At 41.8% G+C, this 18,969-nt stretch overlaps 2 protein-coding genes across 2 annotated transcripts; both read left to right on the plus strand.

The window, feature by feature from the left end:
- Nucleotides 1-8,985: 8,985 nt before the first annotated feature.
- On the plus strand, nt 8,986-15,642 carry septin5a (septin 5a). Its single transcript, XM_084025400.1, has 11 exons — nt 8,986-9,260; nt 10,887-10,977; nt 11,099-11,185; nt 11,935-12,058; nt 12,277-12,411; nt 13,201-13,318; nt 13,408-13,509; nt 13,785-13,881; nt 13,974-14,109; nt 14,220-14,322; nt 14,551-15,642. The coding sequence occupies exons 1-11, from the start codon at nt 9,186-9,188 to the stop codon at nt 14,611-14,613; spliced, it is 1,131 nt and encodes a 376-aa protein (XP_083881526.1). The 5' UTR covers nt 8,986-9,185; the 3' UTR covers nt 14,614-15,642.
- Nucleotides 15,643-16,545: 903 nt separating this feature from the next.
- gp1bb (glycoprotein Ib platelet subunit beta) lies at nt 16,546-17,772 on the plus strand. The gene is made up of 2 exons (XM_084025424.1): nt 16,546-16,654; nt 17,020-17,772. Exon 2 carries the CDS (start codon nt 17,032-17,034, stop codon nt 17,641-17,643), a length of 612 nt encoding a protein of 203 aa, XP_083881550.1. The 5' UTR covers nt 16,546-16,654; nt 17,020-17,031; the 3' UTR covers nt 17,644-17,772.
- The last annotated feature ends 1,197 nt before the right edge of the window (nt 17,773-18,969 follow it).

Genomic DNA, 18,969 nt, shown 5'->3' on the forward strand with positions numbered 1-18,969 from the left:
ACGCATATGTGGAGCAGGCCGGCATCACGAGAGGAGAGCAGCAACATGGTACCCAAAAGGCAGCATCCTTCCTCTCCATCCTCTCCTCTCCTCGCGACCTAATTATCAACGTCACATCAGCACGACTACGTGATTACTGTGATTACTGGCTGCCTTGAGTGGACCCAGAGCATTGTTCAGCTCCGAAACATACAGCTGCCACACGAGCCTGAAGGGGAGGTCGCATCCCTGATGACCCTGGGCCTTCCTCCTCCCCCCTCTTCCTCTTGGCATATAGTGTCTGATGACAGCAGAGGCGTGTTTGCATGTGCTGAGTGTGCTTGGATGATTCAGAGAACCTAGCTATTAATAGATGTAGTAGTGCCATTATTCAAGCAAAGCACCAAAAGTCATGGATATTTGAGTGATGAAGATGTGAAAACAAGAATAATTTTCAGTTTTCAGTCGAACCAACAACCTTAAAGCTGTGAATGAATCGATAGATGATGGATGTTCCCAATACTATGCAGGCTTCATCAGTGTCGGTGGGTGCTTGAAAAACAGACAACCCAGATAAATAAATACATAAACAAACGGCAAACACCGTGGTCCAGACAGATTTATATTCATATCAAAACACTCTAACTAGAAGAAAACAAGTGTAAATGATTAACAATTTACAGACAGAAAATATCATTTTCAGTGCATAATTATTTCAGTGCACATACCTTAAATTATACTTGCATGCAATACTTAAATGTACATAGCTTCACTGCAGGAGGAGTAAAACAGTAATAAGTTGCTTTTCAGAAAAGTGTAGTGTGATTACTTGGGGAGATGCTTAGAGGAATTAACAGCATTAAAATGAAGACCTGCGTGTGAATGAAGGATATGGACGCTTTGAACCATTTTGTCTTTAACTTTTGCACATTTATCTTTTCATTCCGTAGTATTCATCCTTTTTTGGGCAACAGAAATGGTTCCCATCTTCATATTTGCCCTACTGAGTGTCCCCGTTGTCCTTGTGTCCTCCCTGCTGGCAGATATATAAGCTGCTCGAGTTGCAGACAGATTTGCCTTCCACCAAAAATGGGACCAAATCCAGTTGTTGAAATGATTGTGATCACATGGTGTTTCCACCGCAACACGCACACACACACACACACACACACACACACACACACACACACACACACACACACACACACACACACACAAGCTTATGAGTGGATTGCTAGAAAACCTGGATTAGTATGTTTCGTTCCGTTTCAGTGTCGGCCACTGGGTGGCACTGTGGCTGGACATAGTCTAGTTTGACTCTGGTTTGGCTTACAAGACATTTTTTACACTGACCAAATAAAACGGCACCTGCGTATGTCTAGTTCCATGAGCTGTTAGCTCCGTCAGCACTTCTCTTAGTTGTATTCACCCCGTTAGCTTTTAGCAAAGTTAGCCAAACACCCCAAAGGAGCTGCCCATTAGCTACTAACAGCTAACTTCCTGTCCTCCCAACATGAGAAGACATTAAACATGCATGAAGAAGTGTGCATCACAGCAACCATGAGGGGTCATTAAATAAACACCAACATGATTAGGCTGATGGGTCCAGTAGAATGTGAGATTAGCTGTGGACAGACAGATGCGCGCACACACACACACACACACACACACACACACACACACACACACACACACACACACACACACACACACACACACACACACACACAAGACCAATGCAGGTGCATTATACAGGAGAAATGTGATCCCTGCAGCATTCGGGACCAGCTAGTTTTTCTGCATCTTTTTGAGATGGCATGGGCCTGATTTTAGCAGCGTTACACAGGTGAAAGAAGGCTGTCTGTGTAGTTTGTGTGAGTTAAAGGACAGATCCTGATCAAAGATAACACCAAGGTTTGTTATGTTAGTAATCGAGGCAATGGCAATCCCATCGGAGTTTGGGCAATGACTTCCAGGAAGTTATTGTCAGGATATTGCAGGTTATCCAGGTTTTTATATCATCAATACATGCTTAATAAACGTCCTTTTCCTAAACGTGTAGTGATTCACTCATGCTCAGTATTTCGACTACTACAGTTTTTTACACTCTTCACTCCCACATGCTGCATCTGACCCTGCAGTGAGAAAAATATCTCATATTCTGGATCATCCAGGCTGCGGAGGAGGACTAAAAAAATAATAGAGATCAGTGATTGCTGAGATCATAACTGCTGAAAGACTCATGGCTGATAATCAATCCTAAATCAATATTTTCAGAGCATTCCCCTCCCTTTCTCTCCGTAAACATGCAGCATGCAGCTTTAATCGTTCCCCTCACTTCCTTTGCTGTGATATTCCGTTGCCAGGCAACGTTCTTTTTTTAAAAAAAGAATCCGTTTTCATCACTTCTCTGATACGAAATGTGTGGAAGACACCATCTGACCTACCCACAATGCTGTGCTGTGATTATTCTGTGTGTGGGTGGATATTCGACGTGCAACATCACAGTCAGTCACTGAAAGAGAAATATCTCCATCACAGTTTCATTAACATTTAGCTGAGACGCGTCACCTTGATAGAGTGAAGCACGCAAAACCTTGCAGTCGGCAATCGTACAAAAATCCATCCAAACATAGAGGGGGTCAAAGCATGAGCAAACGTACTGGGAACGCTGGATCTCTCACACGAGTCGCAGACAATCCGACACAGGAGGAGGGAGAATGCACAGCTCAATTACACAAGAGGGGAGGAGCCGACTGGGTCGCACACAGGTGGGAAACTTGACAGGACATTGTAGAGACGAGACACGGGTTAACAAAATAAAACAGGAAGCAAAAACTCAAAACAAAAACAGTTCCTATGTTCATGTTTTCCCAGGATGCTGTCTCCTCATTGCTCTTTATAAAGAGAGGATCATTACTAAGTGGTCATTTATAAGTCATTTTGAGGAAATATGTCACTGATGTCATGATGTTGTCAACAGATGTTGCATCAGATGCAGATTTGAGTCCCACCATGTGGGTCACTTCCCTTCACATCCACCCAACTCTCCCCGCCACCTCTCGCTCCGTTACTCCTTTAAACTCACTCGCTGCCACAGATGGGACCCTTACCAGCTCCCAGTGTGGACCAGCTGCAGAGCAGGAACAGGCGTGTCTTGTGGGGGTTAGGTGGGGTATTGAAGCTGGGATTTAAACCCCCTGTGGCTCCGGCTTTTCAGCAGAACAGAGGAGCTGTAAGAGGAGAAGGAGAGAGTGGCTGATCCACCAAGTCTTCTTTGATAGGAACTCACGCTGTCTGATAGTATCACATGTTCTGTTCTGGCTTCACTGAAGTCTCTTAATGGCTTAAACATATTCTAGAATTCTCGTGCATCATTTCAACCAATAGTAACCCCACCATGTATTGGGACCTTCACTACAATTTGAAAATAAAGTTATGTGGGTTTGAACAATGTTTGAGTGCACAGCGTTAGTTAGTAATGACTGACCCAATGACAGGCTTCTGCATGCCCGATTTACTAATTGACATCAACGGCACACACTTGGAGACGCAGTAAAGAGTTTACGGGCTTGTAGGATGAAGCAGCTACTGTCCTCTTTGTGTGAGTTTCTGCCTTTACGAGATTCCTCTCTGACGTTCAGTGCCCCCCCCTTCACTTGTTCTGCCCTGCAGTGTGTTTGCATGCACATTCTTTCATTTTGTCATGCTGCAAACATGCATGTAATGATCCAGTAGGGTGTGTGTGTGTGGCTCACCTTTTCATTTCAGGTTTTTTTTTTCCATGTAACACTGTAATGTAGAGAGCTCGTTCCCTGCCTCTGCATTTCAAGCTTTCAGAAAGTAACTGGAGGTTGACCGAGAGAGTGAGAGAAGTATTTCGCCAGTCTTGATATGTTTAAGACTTCAAGTTCTTTGGAAGGAGGGATAAGGACTTTTAGCACTAATCCAATGAAACAAACAAAGAGTATTAAGATTATTTTCAGAACCGCTCTCTCGTGTAATATAGCTGCAAAAATCTGAATTATACTTTCATGAATCACAAAGCTAATCTTTGAATAGAGACTAAATAGTCTATTCTATTCTAAGAGTCTTTCAAGTTATTCAACTGTGAGGAAAATTGTGCTTTTGTGTGGGACTATTTTCAGCTGCGGAATGATACACATCTGGTGCTCTAGTGAGCAGCAGGACGGTGTTTTTTGTGATAGTTTTTGGAAAGTTTCTTTGGCACAGGAGAATAAGATCCAACGGATTTGAGCTACACAGATGATACTTGTTAGTAGTAACATTTCGTTGTAGTTTGACCCTGTACGTTTCAGAAGTTGTGTCTTCTGCTTTTTGTTTGACAAAACTTCCAACCTTCCTAAAAACGTTCTTTCCGGACGACATTGAGCTGATCGAATTCTTCTGCTCAGTGTTCAGGGATACATATTCATATTCAACAAGGTCGCAGCTTGAGCGTCCATTGTCACTGAATAGGCGGATGCTGAAACTGGGCTACGATGGCCAAGTGTCCTTCAGTGGGGAAATTTTATTGTTGCCGGAGCAATTACATGCTGTCAGATTAGCATGTTTAAGAGCCAAGTGCATGCTGGACTTTGCATCTCCGAGGAGAAAAACGGAGGAGGAGGCCGTGGGTCCTCTCCTTCTTTCTCACCCACCCTCACCCCATCTACCTCCCCTCACCCCATCTCCCTCCCCTCATCCCTCTCTCTTAACCTATCTTGCCTCACTCGATGGTGGGCAGGCAACACGTTTGAGCGAAGCAGTCGAGGTTAATGGTGTGAAAGTGTAAACTGGACGGCTGGGCGATGCAGAGAAGTCATCAGTAAAGGTCACCGCTCTTCACTGCTGCATCACAGGCCAGGAGCACCATTTTAAGGCCAGTTGTTACCACAAGAGACAACAGAATTACAAGATCCCTGTGGCCAGAACAGGGGGTGGTACTCTCATTACTGATGTTGATTTTTCACCATTTTGTTTACCAAAAGTAATTAGTCTTTTACTTAGATTTTTGGTGTGAGAGTAGCTTACTGTTATTCTATAACCAAGAATATTAAATTTGTCAAAAATAAATATTTAAAGTGTGAAAGGAAGAGAAAAAATAAAGATAAAACTCATAAGCGATGTGGTTTGGTGTCACCATTAGCTTGGCTTATGCTTAAACTTTAGATCAATATGTTTTTATAACGGCCGATTTGCTGACTAATCTATATTCTCTTCTATAATTGTGGTACTTGAACATTGCACTCCTGTAACATTGTCAGAATCCCAATCAATGGTTTAAAAATATATTTAGTAATTTTTTTTATTTCATACCTTCTTCATTGAAAAACCTTACGCCTACATTACCCAGAATTGACCCTAAAATCTGGTCAATCAACTTAAAAATGTAGTTTTCAAAGGAGGCTGTTTTGGTACTTTGGTTTTCCGTTTTATGCGATGACACCTCTATTAGAGGAAGGTACTCAGGTCTTCCTTTGCACTCTGGCCTGCAAAATAGGACACGTCACCATGGATACTGCTCCTACATTATCTTGTACAAACACGTTAACCGGTGAATCAATATGAAGTGATCCTGCAGAGGTTAAGTGTTTTTCATGCTCAGTTAAGATTCTTCTTCAGCCCGACTGTGTGTCTGTGTTGGGTCTCACCACTGTGTGTGTGTGTGTGTGTGTGTGTGTGTGTGTGTGTGTGTGTGTGTGTGTGTGTGTGTGTGTGTGTGTGTGTGTGTGTGTGTGTGTGTGTGTGTGTGTGTGTACACCCTGGCAGTGGAGTTGACTGCTGGGGCCTTTTGAGAGTTGTTTCCTTAAAGGCCAGGAGTTTGTATGAGTTGGGAGGAAGAAGCTGAGTGCTGCCTGCTGACCGAGTGGCTGGTCTCTGGATCGCTGCCTCTGCAGCACCATCCAACATGTTGACTGACCGACAAATAAACTGACAGAAAGAGTCATGGTGCATTCATACGCTGAAATAATATTCTGACAGCGAAGAAGTACTTGTTCTTATTTGTGAAGAGCAGAAAATCGTGCAGTAAAAAAATAAGCACAAAGACCATATTCTGTCCTGATCTTGTACGATTTCCACATCTCTTCAAACATGACAGTTGGTGCCGTCTTGAGTTAGAGGTTTGTTTGAAAGTAATATTAGTGGTAGAGTACAAATCAGTAAGTCATCGTTATTTATAAAGGCACTTTTCAAAGTATTTTAAGATCATTCAGTCAATGAATTATGGAGGATGGACAGAAATATTAATTAACACAAGTTTAAGAGATTTTAACATGTTGTTCTACAATATAAAATACATCAGTAAATACTCCTCTTGTGAATTTTTAAACTTTCACGCGTCTTAAAAATGGTGGTTGCTAATGGGCTAAATGAGACTACAAAACGTCATCACACCGACTCGTCCACCTTTACCGTCTCGCTGTGTGTACTCACATTCATGCGACGGCGGTTTACTTTGTGTGCAGTCCAACGATAGCTATCAGGTTATAGACAAAACAGTGAATGCTTGAATATAGTTGTTACTTGCATGGTTATTGCAGTAGAAGGGAGAAAGGATGGAGAAAAAATAGATGCAACAAATACCACACTGTCTAAAAAAGATCCAGATGTTTAGCGCTGGCATTGAGGTGGATAACTTCTGCTCCCATTTCACAAGAGGAACCAGATAATAAAGTGAACGTAAGACGAATGAACTAACTAAATTTACAGGATTAATGTGATTTATGTAACTATTTATAACATGGCTAATTGGATGTCATTCATTCAATTTTGACTGTGTCCATGCCTTGTCAGTGAGTTGACAAGATGAATTTGTCCCTACAGATTATAATCCACCGCTGTGATCTAATAGCCTACATAGTGAGGCTGCAGATGAAAAAGATGATACAGGACACTTTTCTCTGGCTTTCACTTAATAATGGGAGATGTTTAATTGAACCTAGTGTTTCATTTGCAAGTAATAAAAGAGGCGTGACTGGACAAGATCTTATTTAGTCTGTGTGTCTGGTCATATTTGTTAAGAAAGAGACAGCTGGCCTCTGAGTGAGACTGAAGGTGGGGGCGTTTAGCTGGGGGGGCTATTGTAATTCCATTTCATGACATCTGTTCTTTTCTTCTGTTCAGATTTACCGTCCCATCCCCCTCCACACACACTGGCAAACTCCTTCATGTCAGTCACCTAAACGCTGCATCTAGCCTCTCTACTAACATCAGCATCATCCTGGCTGAGAGTCAGTCGGAACAAACCATTAACTTTTAAAAAAAAGAGTTGATTCCTCTGTCGCCCTCCAGTGGTGTGGAGTGAGACTGTCACATCCTGTACGTGGCATCACTTCGGGGTGTGCCTTCTTTTGGGGAAAGAAAAAAGAGGAAAAAAAACGTTTTTTTTTCAAAGAGCGTTTAAGCTCCACTGCCAACATCATGTATAAGACCAGACACACCCACCCACACACACACACACACACACACACACACACACACACACACACACACACACACACACACACACACACCATTGTCGCATCTGGAAGCAATTGGCGGCAACCTCTGCCATGAAATGTACCTCGTTCACCTCTACACACACACACACACATACACACACACAGGCGTACACACACGCACACACACACGCGTACACACACACGCACACACAAACACACACACACACGTCACGGTGGCTGATCTCCTTTACATCCTTTTCATTTCAGTCTAGACCAGGCTTCTTTCTTTTTTTTTAAGCTAAAAATGGCATCATGAATATCTGCCAAGGGAACGACTGAACAAAACCAATCCATAGACTGATGTAAAACATGCGACATGTGTGAACTAACATCAATATGAAAGAATGAATTTGACATTTGGGGAAATATGTTTGCTTGTGTTTTTGTTGAGAGTTAGATGAGAAGATTGACTCCACCCACATGTCTGTAGTCTCAGTGAGTCTGGTTGACTTAGCTTAGTTAGCTTAGCATAAAGACAGGCAGTATTTCTGACTGTTGTATACCTGGATTAACTCTCCTGCTGGAAAACATGTTATGTTTCTATAACAGCAAAGACAAGAGAAAAGTACACAAACAAATGAATACAGATTTGTGTATCAGAGCTTAGTTTTCCCCTCTTATTAATAATCTCACGACCCATCAGATTTATCCTGTGACCCTTTGGAGGAGCCCGACCTCTATATTTGGAACGGATTAAACTTCTTAACTTCATATAATAAAATACAACATTGGGATTCTATATCAGCATTCGCAATAATTCTGTATCAGGGCCATCAGTTTGCAGATCGATTACTTTGATTCTACTTTTCAAAGGAGTGTTTTCATATCGTGCTATTTCACCTATAAGTGAAGGCTCTCAGTTCTTCTCCCAACACCTCATTGTTTAAATGTGATTAACATGGATAAAAATATACAATAAAGAAACAAATGCTGATCGAGAAGATGATGCTGAGCAGCCACACACACACACACACACACACACACCCACACACACACACACACACACACACACACACACACACACACACACACACACACTGATTGACAGGTTCATTAACTTGGTAATTGGATAAGATCACTCCACAGGCCTGTACTTGCAGTGTTTGTTTCTTTATCTGCTTTTTTCACGGTCAAGTTCAAGCAAGTTCCTTTTATTGCCTCTGAACTTTGTCCGTTCCTTCTCTTTCTGCTGCTCATTTCTCTGCGTGGAGTTTTCTTTCCCGACGGTCCGAGCTGGGAGGAATACGGGGCTGAATGAATGAGGTTCTTTTAGCTTCTTCCATCCCTCCCTTGTTTCCTCCCTCAAATTGCCACCTCTCTCTCCCTCTCTCTCTCTCCGTCTCCCTCCCTCTCAGTGAGAATTCCTCCGTACCTGTCTGAACAGGGAGAGTGGGAGCGCTGTGAGGAAAGAAAGAAATGAAAAGAAAAGAAAGGGAATCAACAGAAGGAAAGTAGGAGGAACAAACGGCGCGTATTTAAAGAGCACAGACAGGAAAGAGGGCTGTTAAGAGACAATTTGGGAACGGACACGGAGCGAGAGCCGCGTTTATCCGGGTCGCGAGGCTTCAGATTTGCCGCCCCCCCTCCTCCTCCTCCTCCCCTCCTCCTCCTCCTTCTCCTGCTCCCTGCTGGGCTGGGTTTTTTTCTCAACTTTGTGAGACCCGTGGCTATTTTTGTCCGTCAGTGTCGGAGCGGTTTGGGATGGATGCCATCATGCTGCAAGAAAAACTGGTGGAACGGCTTCTGTGCCCACGAGTGAGAACGGCCAGGCAGAAGGTAAAAGAATGAAAGGTTGGATTACTTACAGGGAAAAAGAGGACAATAATGACCCAGGAGGAGTTTCTGAATGCGTTAGCTCTGCTTTTCTATGACAGATTTACTGTCTTTTTCTCTCAAGTGTTTTTTTTTTTTATGATTACTCGCTGATTTATCCGCAGCTTTCCTCATTCTCCTCTGGCTTTCTGACAAGTATCTCATTGCACCGCCTTTTGTGTGTGTGTGTGTTTTTGTACACGCTATCCTCACCCGAGGGGGGCTGTCGGAAATGCCAGTGACAAGTTATGACAGCTTATAAGGGCTCTGGCTGTTTGCTTGGCTCGTGTCGAAAGAGCCTTTCAGGTTCTGCTGAATGAAGCTTGTGTCTGCGTGTGAACGTGTGTTTCTATCTACACATGTCAACACGGCGGGGTAAAGATGACGCTCCGCCAGATGCGGCAGAGCAAACCTGCAGGACTGAGGGCTACTGTGTGACAGTGGGAGACTGGTATCCCATGACTCTCTGTCTCTCTCTCTCTCTCTCTCTCTCTCTCTCTCTCTCTCTCTCTCTCTCTCTCTCTCTCTTTGTGTTTCTGCGAGAAGTTTAGTGGAAAATCTGAGACGCTGGTTTATTCTCAGCGGCTCACAAAGGAATTCTATGCACGTGTTTTTCCGAGCAGTTGTAGATTTACTGTCTATTGTGGTCCGTTTTTTTTTTATTGCATCAGATGCTGCAAGATACATTTTGTTTTCACATTACCAAAAAAACCCTCTGAGCACTCTTACAGTTATTTGGTGTCTGCTTTTTATTTTTAAGCGGTTGCCTTTTTGATGTTTTATTGCAGAGCCGAAACAATGAAACACAAATGAATTAGGAACTTTCTTGAAAGATCTTTTATATAAATACAACAATACCACAGTGTAGAAATACACAATCAGACGCAAAATTCCTGTTAGTTAAGTTAACTTAGGTGAAAGTAAATTAGCTTCAGAATATACGTAAAGTACTCAAAGTAAAACTACTCATCATGCAGAGTTTCCCATTTCAGAATGTTTATTATTGCATTACAATAAAGGAATATACAGTATAATCATATCTCATAGGCCTCATGTTACTATCATAATTTAATTGTTGATTATATGTTGTATTGTTCATTATTGTACTCCTTACATACAGTAAATATACTTATAGTTACATCACTGCTCTTTTGTGGTGGTAAACCAAATATGATTGGCTTTGGTCGAACAAAACAATTTGAAGACATCAAATCACTTCAAAGCCCTTTGGACCAAACAATCAGTTGATTATTGTAATGTAAACACTCGATTGTGCTTCTAGAAATAGTTTCAGTGCTAAGTTAAGTTTCAAGTCATGTTTCGTCCAACCAACAATCCAAAACTTAAAGATACTCAACTATTACATAAAGAAAAGCATCAAATTAATCTTCACAGATTAGATGGCGTAACTAGATCAGATTGTTTGGCCATTGATCTGCAACAGCTGCCAGTATTTTCCTGACTAACGGATAGTTGTTTCAGCTCTACAATGATTGTCAGATAAGCAATCATTATTCGCAGCCCTACCTTATTGGCACTTTCTTAAACACACCTCCTTCTTCTTCTTTGTGTCCTTTCCTTTTCTGTCAGGAGAAACAGTACGTGGGTTTTGCGACTCTGCCCAACCAGGTCCACAGGAAATCTGTGAAGAAAGGCTTCGATTTTACACTGATGGTGGCAGGTCAGTTTGTTGCTGAGGATGTAAACATGGCAGAAAACGCACCGGAGTTGCGTGCCTAGCTAATTCACCTAATAATCTTGTCTACATTGTATGCATAGTGACCTTGTTTCTGTCCGTGTAGGAGAGTCTGGTATGGGCAAATCCACTCTGGTCAACAGTCTGTTCCTCACAGACCTCTACAAAGACAGGAAGCTACTGAATGCTGAAGGTGAGTCTTTGTGCTTTTTAATTATCTCTCAGTGGTAATGAACACGCTGGTATTCATGTAAACTAAAAGTGACATTTGCATAACATTTAACTATGTCACACAACTGCACTGAAGAATTCCAGTTTAGTTTTTATATTTTCTTAGAAACTTCTAGCCCATTATTTACTAAATCAGGTTGAATAGCAAGAAAAATGTCTAAATACTAACTCAAATCTGTGGCCTTTCCTTTGTGAATGTATGCGTACTCTTGTAACTTTAACTTTTTACTAAATGGCTCATGTTAACAAGCTTATGATGGTTTTATCAGTAAGCTTACAGCAGTCACTCCTAGGTGTGTAAATATTGAGTAACAACTAATCTCTATGCGGTAATGGCTTTGTGTGGTAAACACATTATAACTGGGCTAAGAGCACCAAACGCGTGTCAATCCCCTGCTGAAAATATTCCCCAAAAATTCACTATTAGTCCTTTTTGAGTAATGTTCGTTAAAACCTACAGTGCTTAGCTGTTTTAGATGATTATTTGACCTTTTTTTAAAATTAAAGTATATATTAATGGCCTTTTATTTTAAGCTTTGTAGTTTGGTAGTGTTGAGCAAATACGTTGAATAATTTCCATCAATCTATTCTGCTGAAGGCAAAGAAAAATGAAGCCATGAATAAATCCATCAGGGCTTATTTCCTCGACCTGCTCTTTCAGCCGCTTCTCATTTTCTCCCCATCACCGTCTCCTGTGTCGATGCTTTGCAGAGCGCATTAACCAAACCGTGGAGATCATCAAACACACAGTAGACATCGAGGAGAAGGGAGTCAAGCTCAAGCTGACCATCGTCGACACACCGGGGTTCGGAGACGCCGTCAACAACAATGAATGGTGAGCTGGAAGACCTGCTGCTCTGACGTGTGCCCAAGTCACCGTCCTCGCTCGAATTCACTGTGCCTGGAGGGGCTGCTAATGTAGTCTTGTGTGTGTGTGTGTGTGTGTGTGTGTGTGTGTGTGTGTGTGTGTGTGTGTGTGTGTGTGTGTGTGTGTGTGTGTGTGTGTGTGTGTGTGTGTGTGTGTGTGTGTGTGTGTGTGTGTGTGTGTCCTAGCTGGAAGCCGATCACAGACTACATAGATCAGCAGTTTGAGCAATACTTCAGAGATGAGAGTGGGCTGAACAGAAAGAACATCCAGGACAATCGAGTCCACTGCTGCCTCTACTTCATCCCTCCATTTGGACACGGGTAATAACACACACACACACACACACACACACACACACACACACACACACACTACTGGTGGATTAAAACAGAGTAGAACAACAAAGCACCCTTTACCACATCAGATTACATTTAACTGATTTATTGCAAAGTACTCAGATTTAATGGGATGGCTGCTGAAGGAGCGGAGAGGAGTATCATTTGTGGCTTGGCTGGGTGGAAGAACATGAGCAGGCTTGAGTTGCAGAGGGGTTAGTTAGTATTTTGCAATTATTCCCTCCTCACTCAGTGACTATTATATAAGCTCAATGTATTAGGCAAGGTTTTTGACTCAACATCCACTTCATAGGCATTCATTTTACTTATTTTAATGTCGGTCAACAAATGGATAAGTTCAAAGAAGAAAATCCATATATGTTTTGCATTAAAATGTAGTTGTTTACGTTAACTCACCAGCAAGTTTATATGTCATAACGCTGGCTAAACTGGGTCATGAGAAGTAAATAGAATAACAAATAGTGATTAAGTGATTTACCTGATTTAAATGTAACAAAAGATCTCAAACTAATTGACACAAAGTGAATCGATCTTGAACATAGAGATGCAGCACAGGAGCAGTATGTTGCCCTCTGTGATTCAGTGTGGATCTACCCTTTTACAGTTCTAACTGTAACCCTCCCAGAATGCATTTCGGCTTATAAAAGTGTTAATTACACTCTTTCATGACAGTGATCTGTGCAGGAAACACTTTTTTCTATCTGTGTATTTTATGCATTTACTCTGTTCTCACTCTGGAATTTTCTCCACAAGGCTGCGTCCGGTGGATGTCGAGTTCATGAAGGCTCTGCATGAAAAGGTGAACATAATTCCACTCATCGCAAAAGCCGACTGCCTCACGCCCAACGAGATCAAAAAGCTCAAAGACAGAGTGAGTCCCAGAACTGCTGCTCCACACTGAATTGCTGTTTTTCCCTCTGCAGTTTGGTCACTGTAACCACTAATCTGATTTATCTTTAGATACGAGAGGAAATAGACAAGTTTGGGATCAAAGTGTACCAGTTCCCCGAATGTGACTCTGACGAGGATGAAGAGTTTAAACAACTAGACAAGGAGCTGAAGGTGAGTCTCGGGAGAATTTTCAGTTGGTTATATTCAACCCCGCCGCTAGATCGTACACGCTGCACAAGTAGTCAAAAAATACTGGAATCAGCTTCACGTGCCAGGATTTTGAGATATCCTGTTCAGTTTGTGGCATGAAACCACTGATCAGCTGGGGAAATCTCTGCAAGCAAAGAAACAACAAACAGTTTTTTGTTTTTTATCTGAAAAAAAATCAAGTCAGTTTTCTCTGGACCGATCAGGGTTAAAAAAACAACCACCCTCTCTGTGTGCAGGAGTGTACCCCGTTCGCTGTGATCGGCAGTAACACAGTGGTGGAGGCTCGAGGGCAGCGAGTGAGAGGTAGACTCTACCCCTGGGGAATTGTTGAAGGTATGTTTGTATGTTGTCGACCTGATATTAGACAGAGTTTGAAACTCACAACTTGGATTATTAACTCATTTTTTACGCGTTTCTTTGCTCAGTGGAGAACCAGTCGCACTGTGACTTTGTGAAATTGAGGAATATGCTGATTCGCTCTCACATGCACGACCTCAAGGACGTGACCTGCGACGTCCACTACGAAAACTACAGAGCGCAGTGCATACAGGAGATGACCAGGTATGTGAAAACCTGAGAGAGGGAATGGTTTGATAACTGCTGATGTTTACAGATTTCAGTACAGATGTGTCTGCTTCACCTCTCCTCCTCCTCTTCCTCCTCCTCCTCAGTAAACTGACTCAGGACAACCGTATGGAGAGTCCCATCCCCATCCTGCCGCTGTCCACTCCAGACGTGGAGACTGAGAAACTAATCAAAATGAAAGATGAAGAGGTATGAAGCAACTTTTGCCATTTCACCAAATAACGGATGTTTTGGTTTCTGTGAGGTTTTCATTTTCATGACTGGATTTCTATTTTGGATTAATATTTAAATCCACAGCAAATGATTATTACCTGTTAAGTCAGAGTCATCAGAAACTTGAATCTACTTTAGGATTAAATAGACACAAGTGTTCGATTCACGGCGTCTTTATGAGTTTAACATCACCTTTGTCTGCAGCTGAAGAGGATGCAGGAGATGCTGAATAAGATGCAGCAGCAGATGCACGACAAAGACCAGTGATGGAACAATGCTGGGCTGCAGCGCCACCTGCTGTTTCTCGCCTGAACCAGATTGAGAGCTTCAGACAACAGGAATATCAACTGTGGCCGTACATTTCTCCCCAGTTTGGTGCTCTGTATAGTTTGTCTGCCTGGACGGTTGTATGTAAGAGCATTTCTGTTGTGTTTTTTTGTCTCTGAAACTCTCATTTTGAGCCCCTCGCTGTGGTTTAACAGTCTTAACATATATAATATAAATGCGTAATTTAAATTACTACTCTGTGTATCTAATTTATAAATACAATGCTAAACTTTTTTGAATATTTTGTCAGGGTAAGGTGCGTGCCACAAAATGTTTTGTAAAGAAATTAAGGTTGTTGGTGATGTTAAGATTTTATGCATATTGTTTTTTTTTAATTATTTGTTTGTGAATGTGTGCATTTTGGGGCGCATGAATGCTTGTACTTCATGACACTTCCTCCAGGTATCCGTCCATAAAACTCCCTTTTATCCACAGTGACATGATTATTTTTTTAATCCAACTTTTGCCCCGATTAATTTGCTCTCCGTCCTCATAAATACTTTCATATGACGTTTTTTCACATATGGCAAGTCAAAATATCCTCTCCCAGCATTTTGTTTTTATATCTGCTGGCTGAGCTGAAAATGCACTTATTGCCAGTGGCTAACTGTGAATGGAGAGCCCTTTGACATAATGAGGGTGTCGGTGTAGTGCAGGGTGCATGTGGAAGCATGCTGCCATTACTCATATCCGCTCAATGCTGTGGGCCTATTTTTACTGCTTTATGGCCGATGCCCCCGTGTTTGTGTTAAAAATGCATCATGACCTACAGTATGCTTTGTTGCCACTACTGTAAAAATAGATCAACATTAAGGAGTGAATACTGTGTCTAGTGTGTGTGTGTGTGTGCGTGTGCCTGTGTGTGTGTGCTGAAGCTGAGGAACTTTACATATTTTGCCTAATGGCTGTGAGCTCAGCCTGTGCCCCCCATTTATAAAAGTGTGACAAATAAACTCTTGTTTCTGGTCAGTCTGCGTTGTTTCTCTCAACATTTCACATTAAGGTCCCTTTGAGCGCCGACATCCGGCTGTCAGAGCCGGAGCTGCTGCAGGAAAACATTATCTGCTGATTCCTGTTTATCTCCTGCAGCCACTCGTCTTCCTCTGCAGACGGCATCTTGTCCCTGCCAGTCAGAGCCGACACAACCTTCGCAGGAATGACAGAAATATGTGTACTGAAGAACTCGGGTCTTGTAAATGAAGCAATAGTGTAGAAATAATTCTGCAAGTTAAAGTCCCACGTTCAAAAATGTAAGTTGAGTATAAGTATACGCATCAAAATATACATACCAAAACCTAGTGCAGCTCGTCATTTAAATGGCTTTTTATTTATCTACAAGTTAACCAAAACTCATGCAGTAAAGTAAGAAGTACAATACTTGCCTGTGAAATGTACAGTAGAAGTATAAATGGAAATAAAGTAAAGTACATTTTTGTACAGTGCAGCGTTTATGTTAACCGCCACTTGTGATAATCCATATTACACTTGATATATCTGACATGACGTCTTCTTTGCTGCGTGATCTCCCATCTAAATACTATTATCATCCAGGAAATATCATGGTAAATTGATACTAACTGGAGATTGAATTCACTTAAACCCATGTAAATATTCATTAATTTATCATTTATTGGAACATTTATTTTTTCCCACATGTTGAATTCTGTTCACATTTATTCGGCTGACCTGCTATAATCTGACTAAAGACTCTCTAGGTTTCTAGTAATTCACTTATTCAACCGATTTGACCTCTAGTTCCAAGTCATGTAGAAGAAATGCAGAACCCAGATAAAGAGTTACCGAGATACTTCCTGTTAGACGTCTGTGCTAGTGTGTGTGTGTGTTGTACTGTACGTGTGTGTGTATTCATATTTGTCAGTGGTCTTTATCGCTGAGCGCCAGCTGGAAGTAACACACAAACTCTGTGTCTCAGAGCAACCATAAGAAACACAGTCCTCTCCTGAAGACACGCTCACTGAAGGTAAATGACTCCTCAGACCTTTTTAAAACCTTTTAGTTCTGTAGTCTTTTTATCATTATTGACATTAAACAAGGTTTCCATGTCACTGTTTCACTCACTCTCTCTTAAAATACCACAGAAAGCTGTCTAGTCGTTGCCTGAAGTTTGGCAGTTCCCTCTGTCCAGTTTTTGAGAGCCTGAAAGGACCTTGTAAAAATAAATGTCAAACTTGTAAAAATCTTTTTTTGGTTCTGCGATGCATTCAAAGTCAAAATGTCTGTGGTTTTTCCAAATGATCTACTCTACCTTTAAGTGCAGTACTTGCGTACATGTACTCCATTACTTTCCACTACTGCAAGTCAATTAGATTAATCTTCTCTCCTCAGTGTTTGGTAACCATGAAGAGGCTTCTGCTCCTGTACCTTCTCCCCTTGTTTGGAGGTCAAAGGTCATCAGCATGCCCCCACATTTGCTCCTGTGATGACAGTCAGGTAGATTGCAGCGGCAGGTCTCTCACCTCCTCCTCGCTGCCTACCAGTTTCCCTGCCGGGACCACCTCCCTCCGTCTCCATAACAACCGGCTGACGAGCCTTCCTCACGGGCTCCTGGACGGTTTGACCTCCCTTCGCTCGGTCTCCCTTCACGGGAACCCGTGGCAGTGCGACTGTGGCATCCTCTACCTGCGTGCCTGGCTGCTGCACCAGCATCCTATCCTCAAAACGCACCATGGCATCAACTGCAGCTCCCCTCCAGGCCTGAGAGGCCGACTGGTGGTGTATTTAACCGAGAAGGAGCTCCTGGATTCCTGCCACTACTGGTACTGCGACCTGGCTCTGGCCTCGCAGGTGTGTCTGTTTGTGTTTGTGGTGGTGCAGGTAGCTCTGCTGGTGGCTCTCGTCGTGTTCCTGAGGAGGTTTGAGCGGCTCTCCAAAGAGGCCAGGAGAACCACGGAGGAGAGCTTCCTAGCCGGGGAGAGTCTGAGGGAGAACGACTACGCGGCTTTAAAATGAGACGGAGCTGTGATGTGCGACTGATATGAAGATAGAAGAAGAGCTGGTCATCATTTCCACACCGAAGAGAAAATGTCTCTCATATGCTTTTATGTTTAAGACTTTAACACCAGAGTTCATTTTTCTGCACAGGAGACAAATTAAAGAAAGACACTGAATGAATTAACAAAGATTGGAACACAATTCCAATCAAGCACATATCAGATTTGAGATGGCCCAACACTTCACTGAGAGCCTTTATGTTGGTTTCCTGTAACAATATACTGGATGCTACTCATTTAAATTTTTGATAAGAATCCTTTAAATACGGTTATGACAAAATAATGGTGGATAAGATATGTAGTGAGCAAGACATTTTAGAGTTGAAAAATGAACTCTCCAGTAGTGTGTTGGTGGAACATGAACTACTATGAACATATCACTGTATTAATTATCAGCCATATGTAACATGTTCACATGATAATTGATCATATTGCAAAGTGGTTGGGCTGTAGTCTGCAGTTACACTCATACTCATTACACTTGTTAATAATGACCACATGAAGAAACTATGCAAGGTCTGACAACTCTTTCATTCTTTCTGTCATCTGGTTGAAATATCAAATTTAAATGTTTTATTTTCAAAGACTCATGTGTTGGAAAAACAATATAAAAATATATGTTAGCACCTTGAGATGATTTATTTGTACATGTGAACAATTTAAAATCACCCTGTGAGAGAGAGAGAGAGAGAGAGAGAGAGAGTGTGTGTGTGTGTGTGTGTGTGTGTGTGTGTGTGTGTGTGTGTGTGTGTGTGTGTGTGTGTGTGTGTGTGTGTGTGTTATATGGCAATTATCTACATTTCTCCAATTGCATTATATAAATATAGATATTTATAGTAATGTGTATTTCTTTTATCACTTACATTTTAAATATTACATTACAACATACATTTAATGGAAAATGTATCTTTTTGCTCAAATTTCTTGTGAGAGGTGTTTTTTATCAATTCTTCTCCAAATCAGCTGATTTATTAGAACAGACTCAATTTATCAAATATATTTTTTTCAACAGTTTAAAAACAACATGTGTCAATCATGATCAACAAACAAAAGCTGAATAAAACAACAAATGCTATATTTGGGATTCCTTTTTTCTTTGTGGACCATTTCTGTGTTGTTAGCTAGTTGTTATAGGGTTAGGTTAAGGGTTGGTGTTAGGGTTAGAGTTAGGGTTAAGGCTGGGGTTAGGGTCAGGATCCCCCCACCTTTTAAAAAAAAAGTAATTTGGACCCCCCCATTGCCATTAAAAGTGTATATGTGATATACACTGTGCAAAAGCTTGTTT

The sequence above is a fragment of the Eutrigla gurnardus genome (assembly GCF_963514095.1).
Source record: "Eutrigla gurnardus genome assembly, chromosome: 13".
NCBI lineage: Eukaryota > Metazoa > Chordata > Actinopteri > Perciformes > Triglidae > Eutrigla > Eutrigla gurnardus.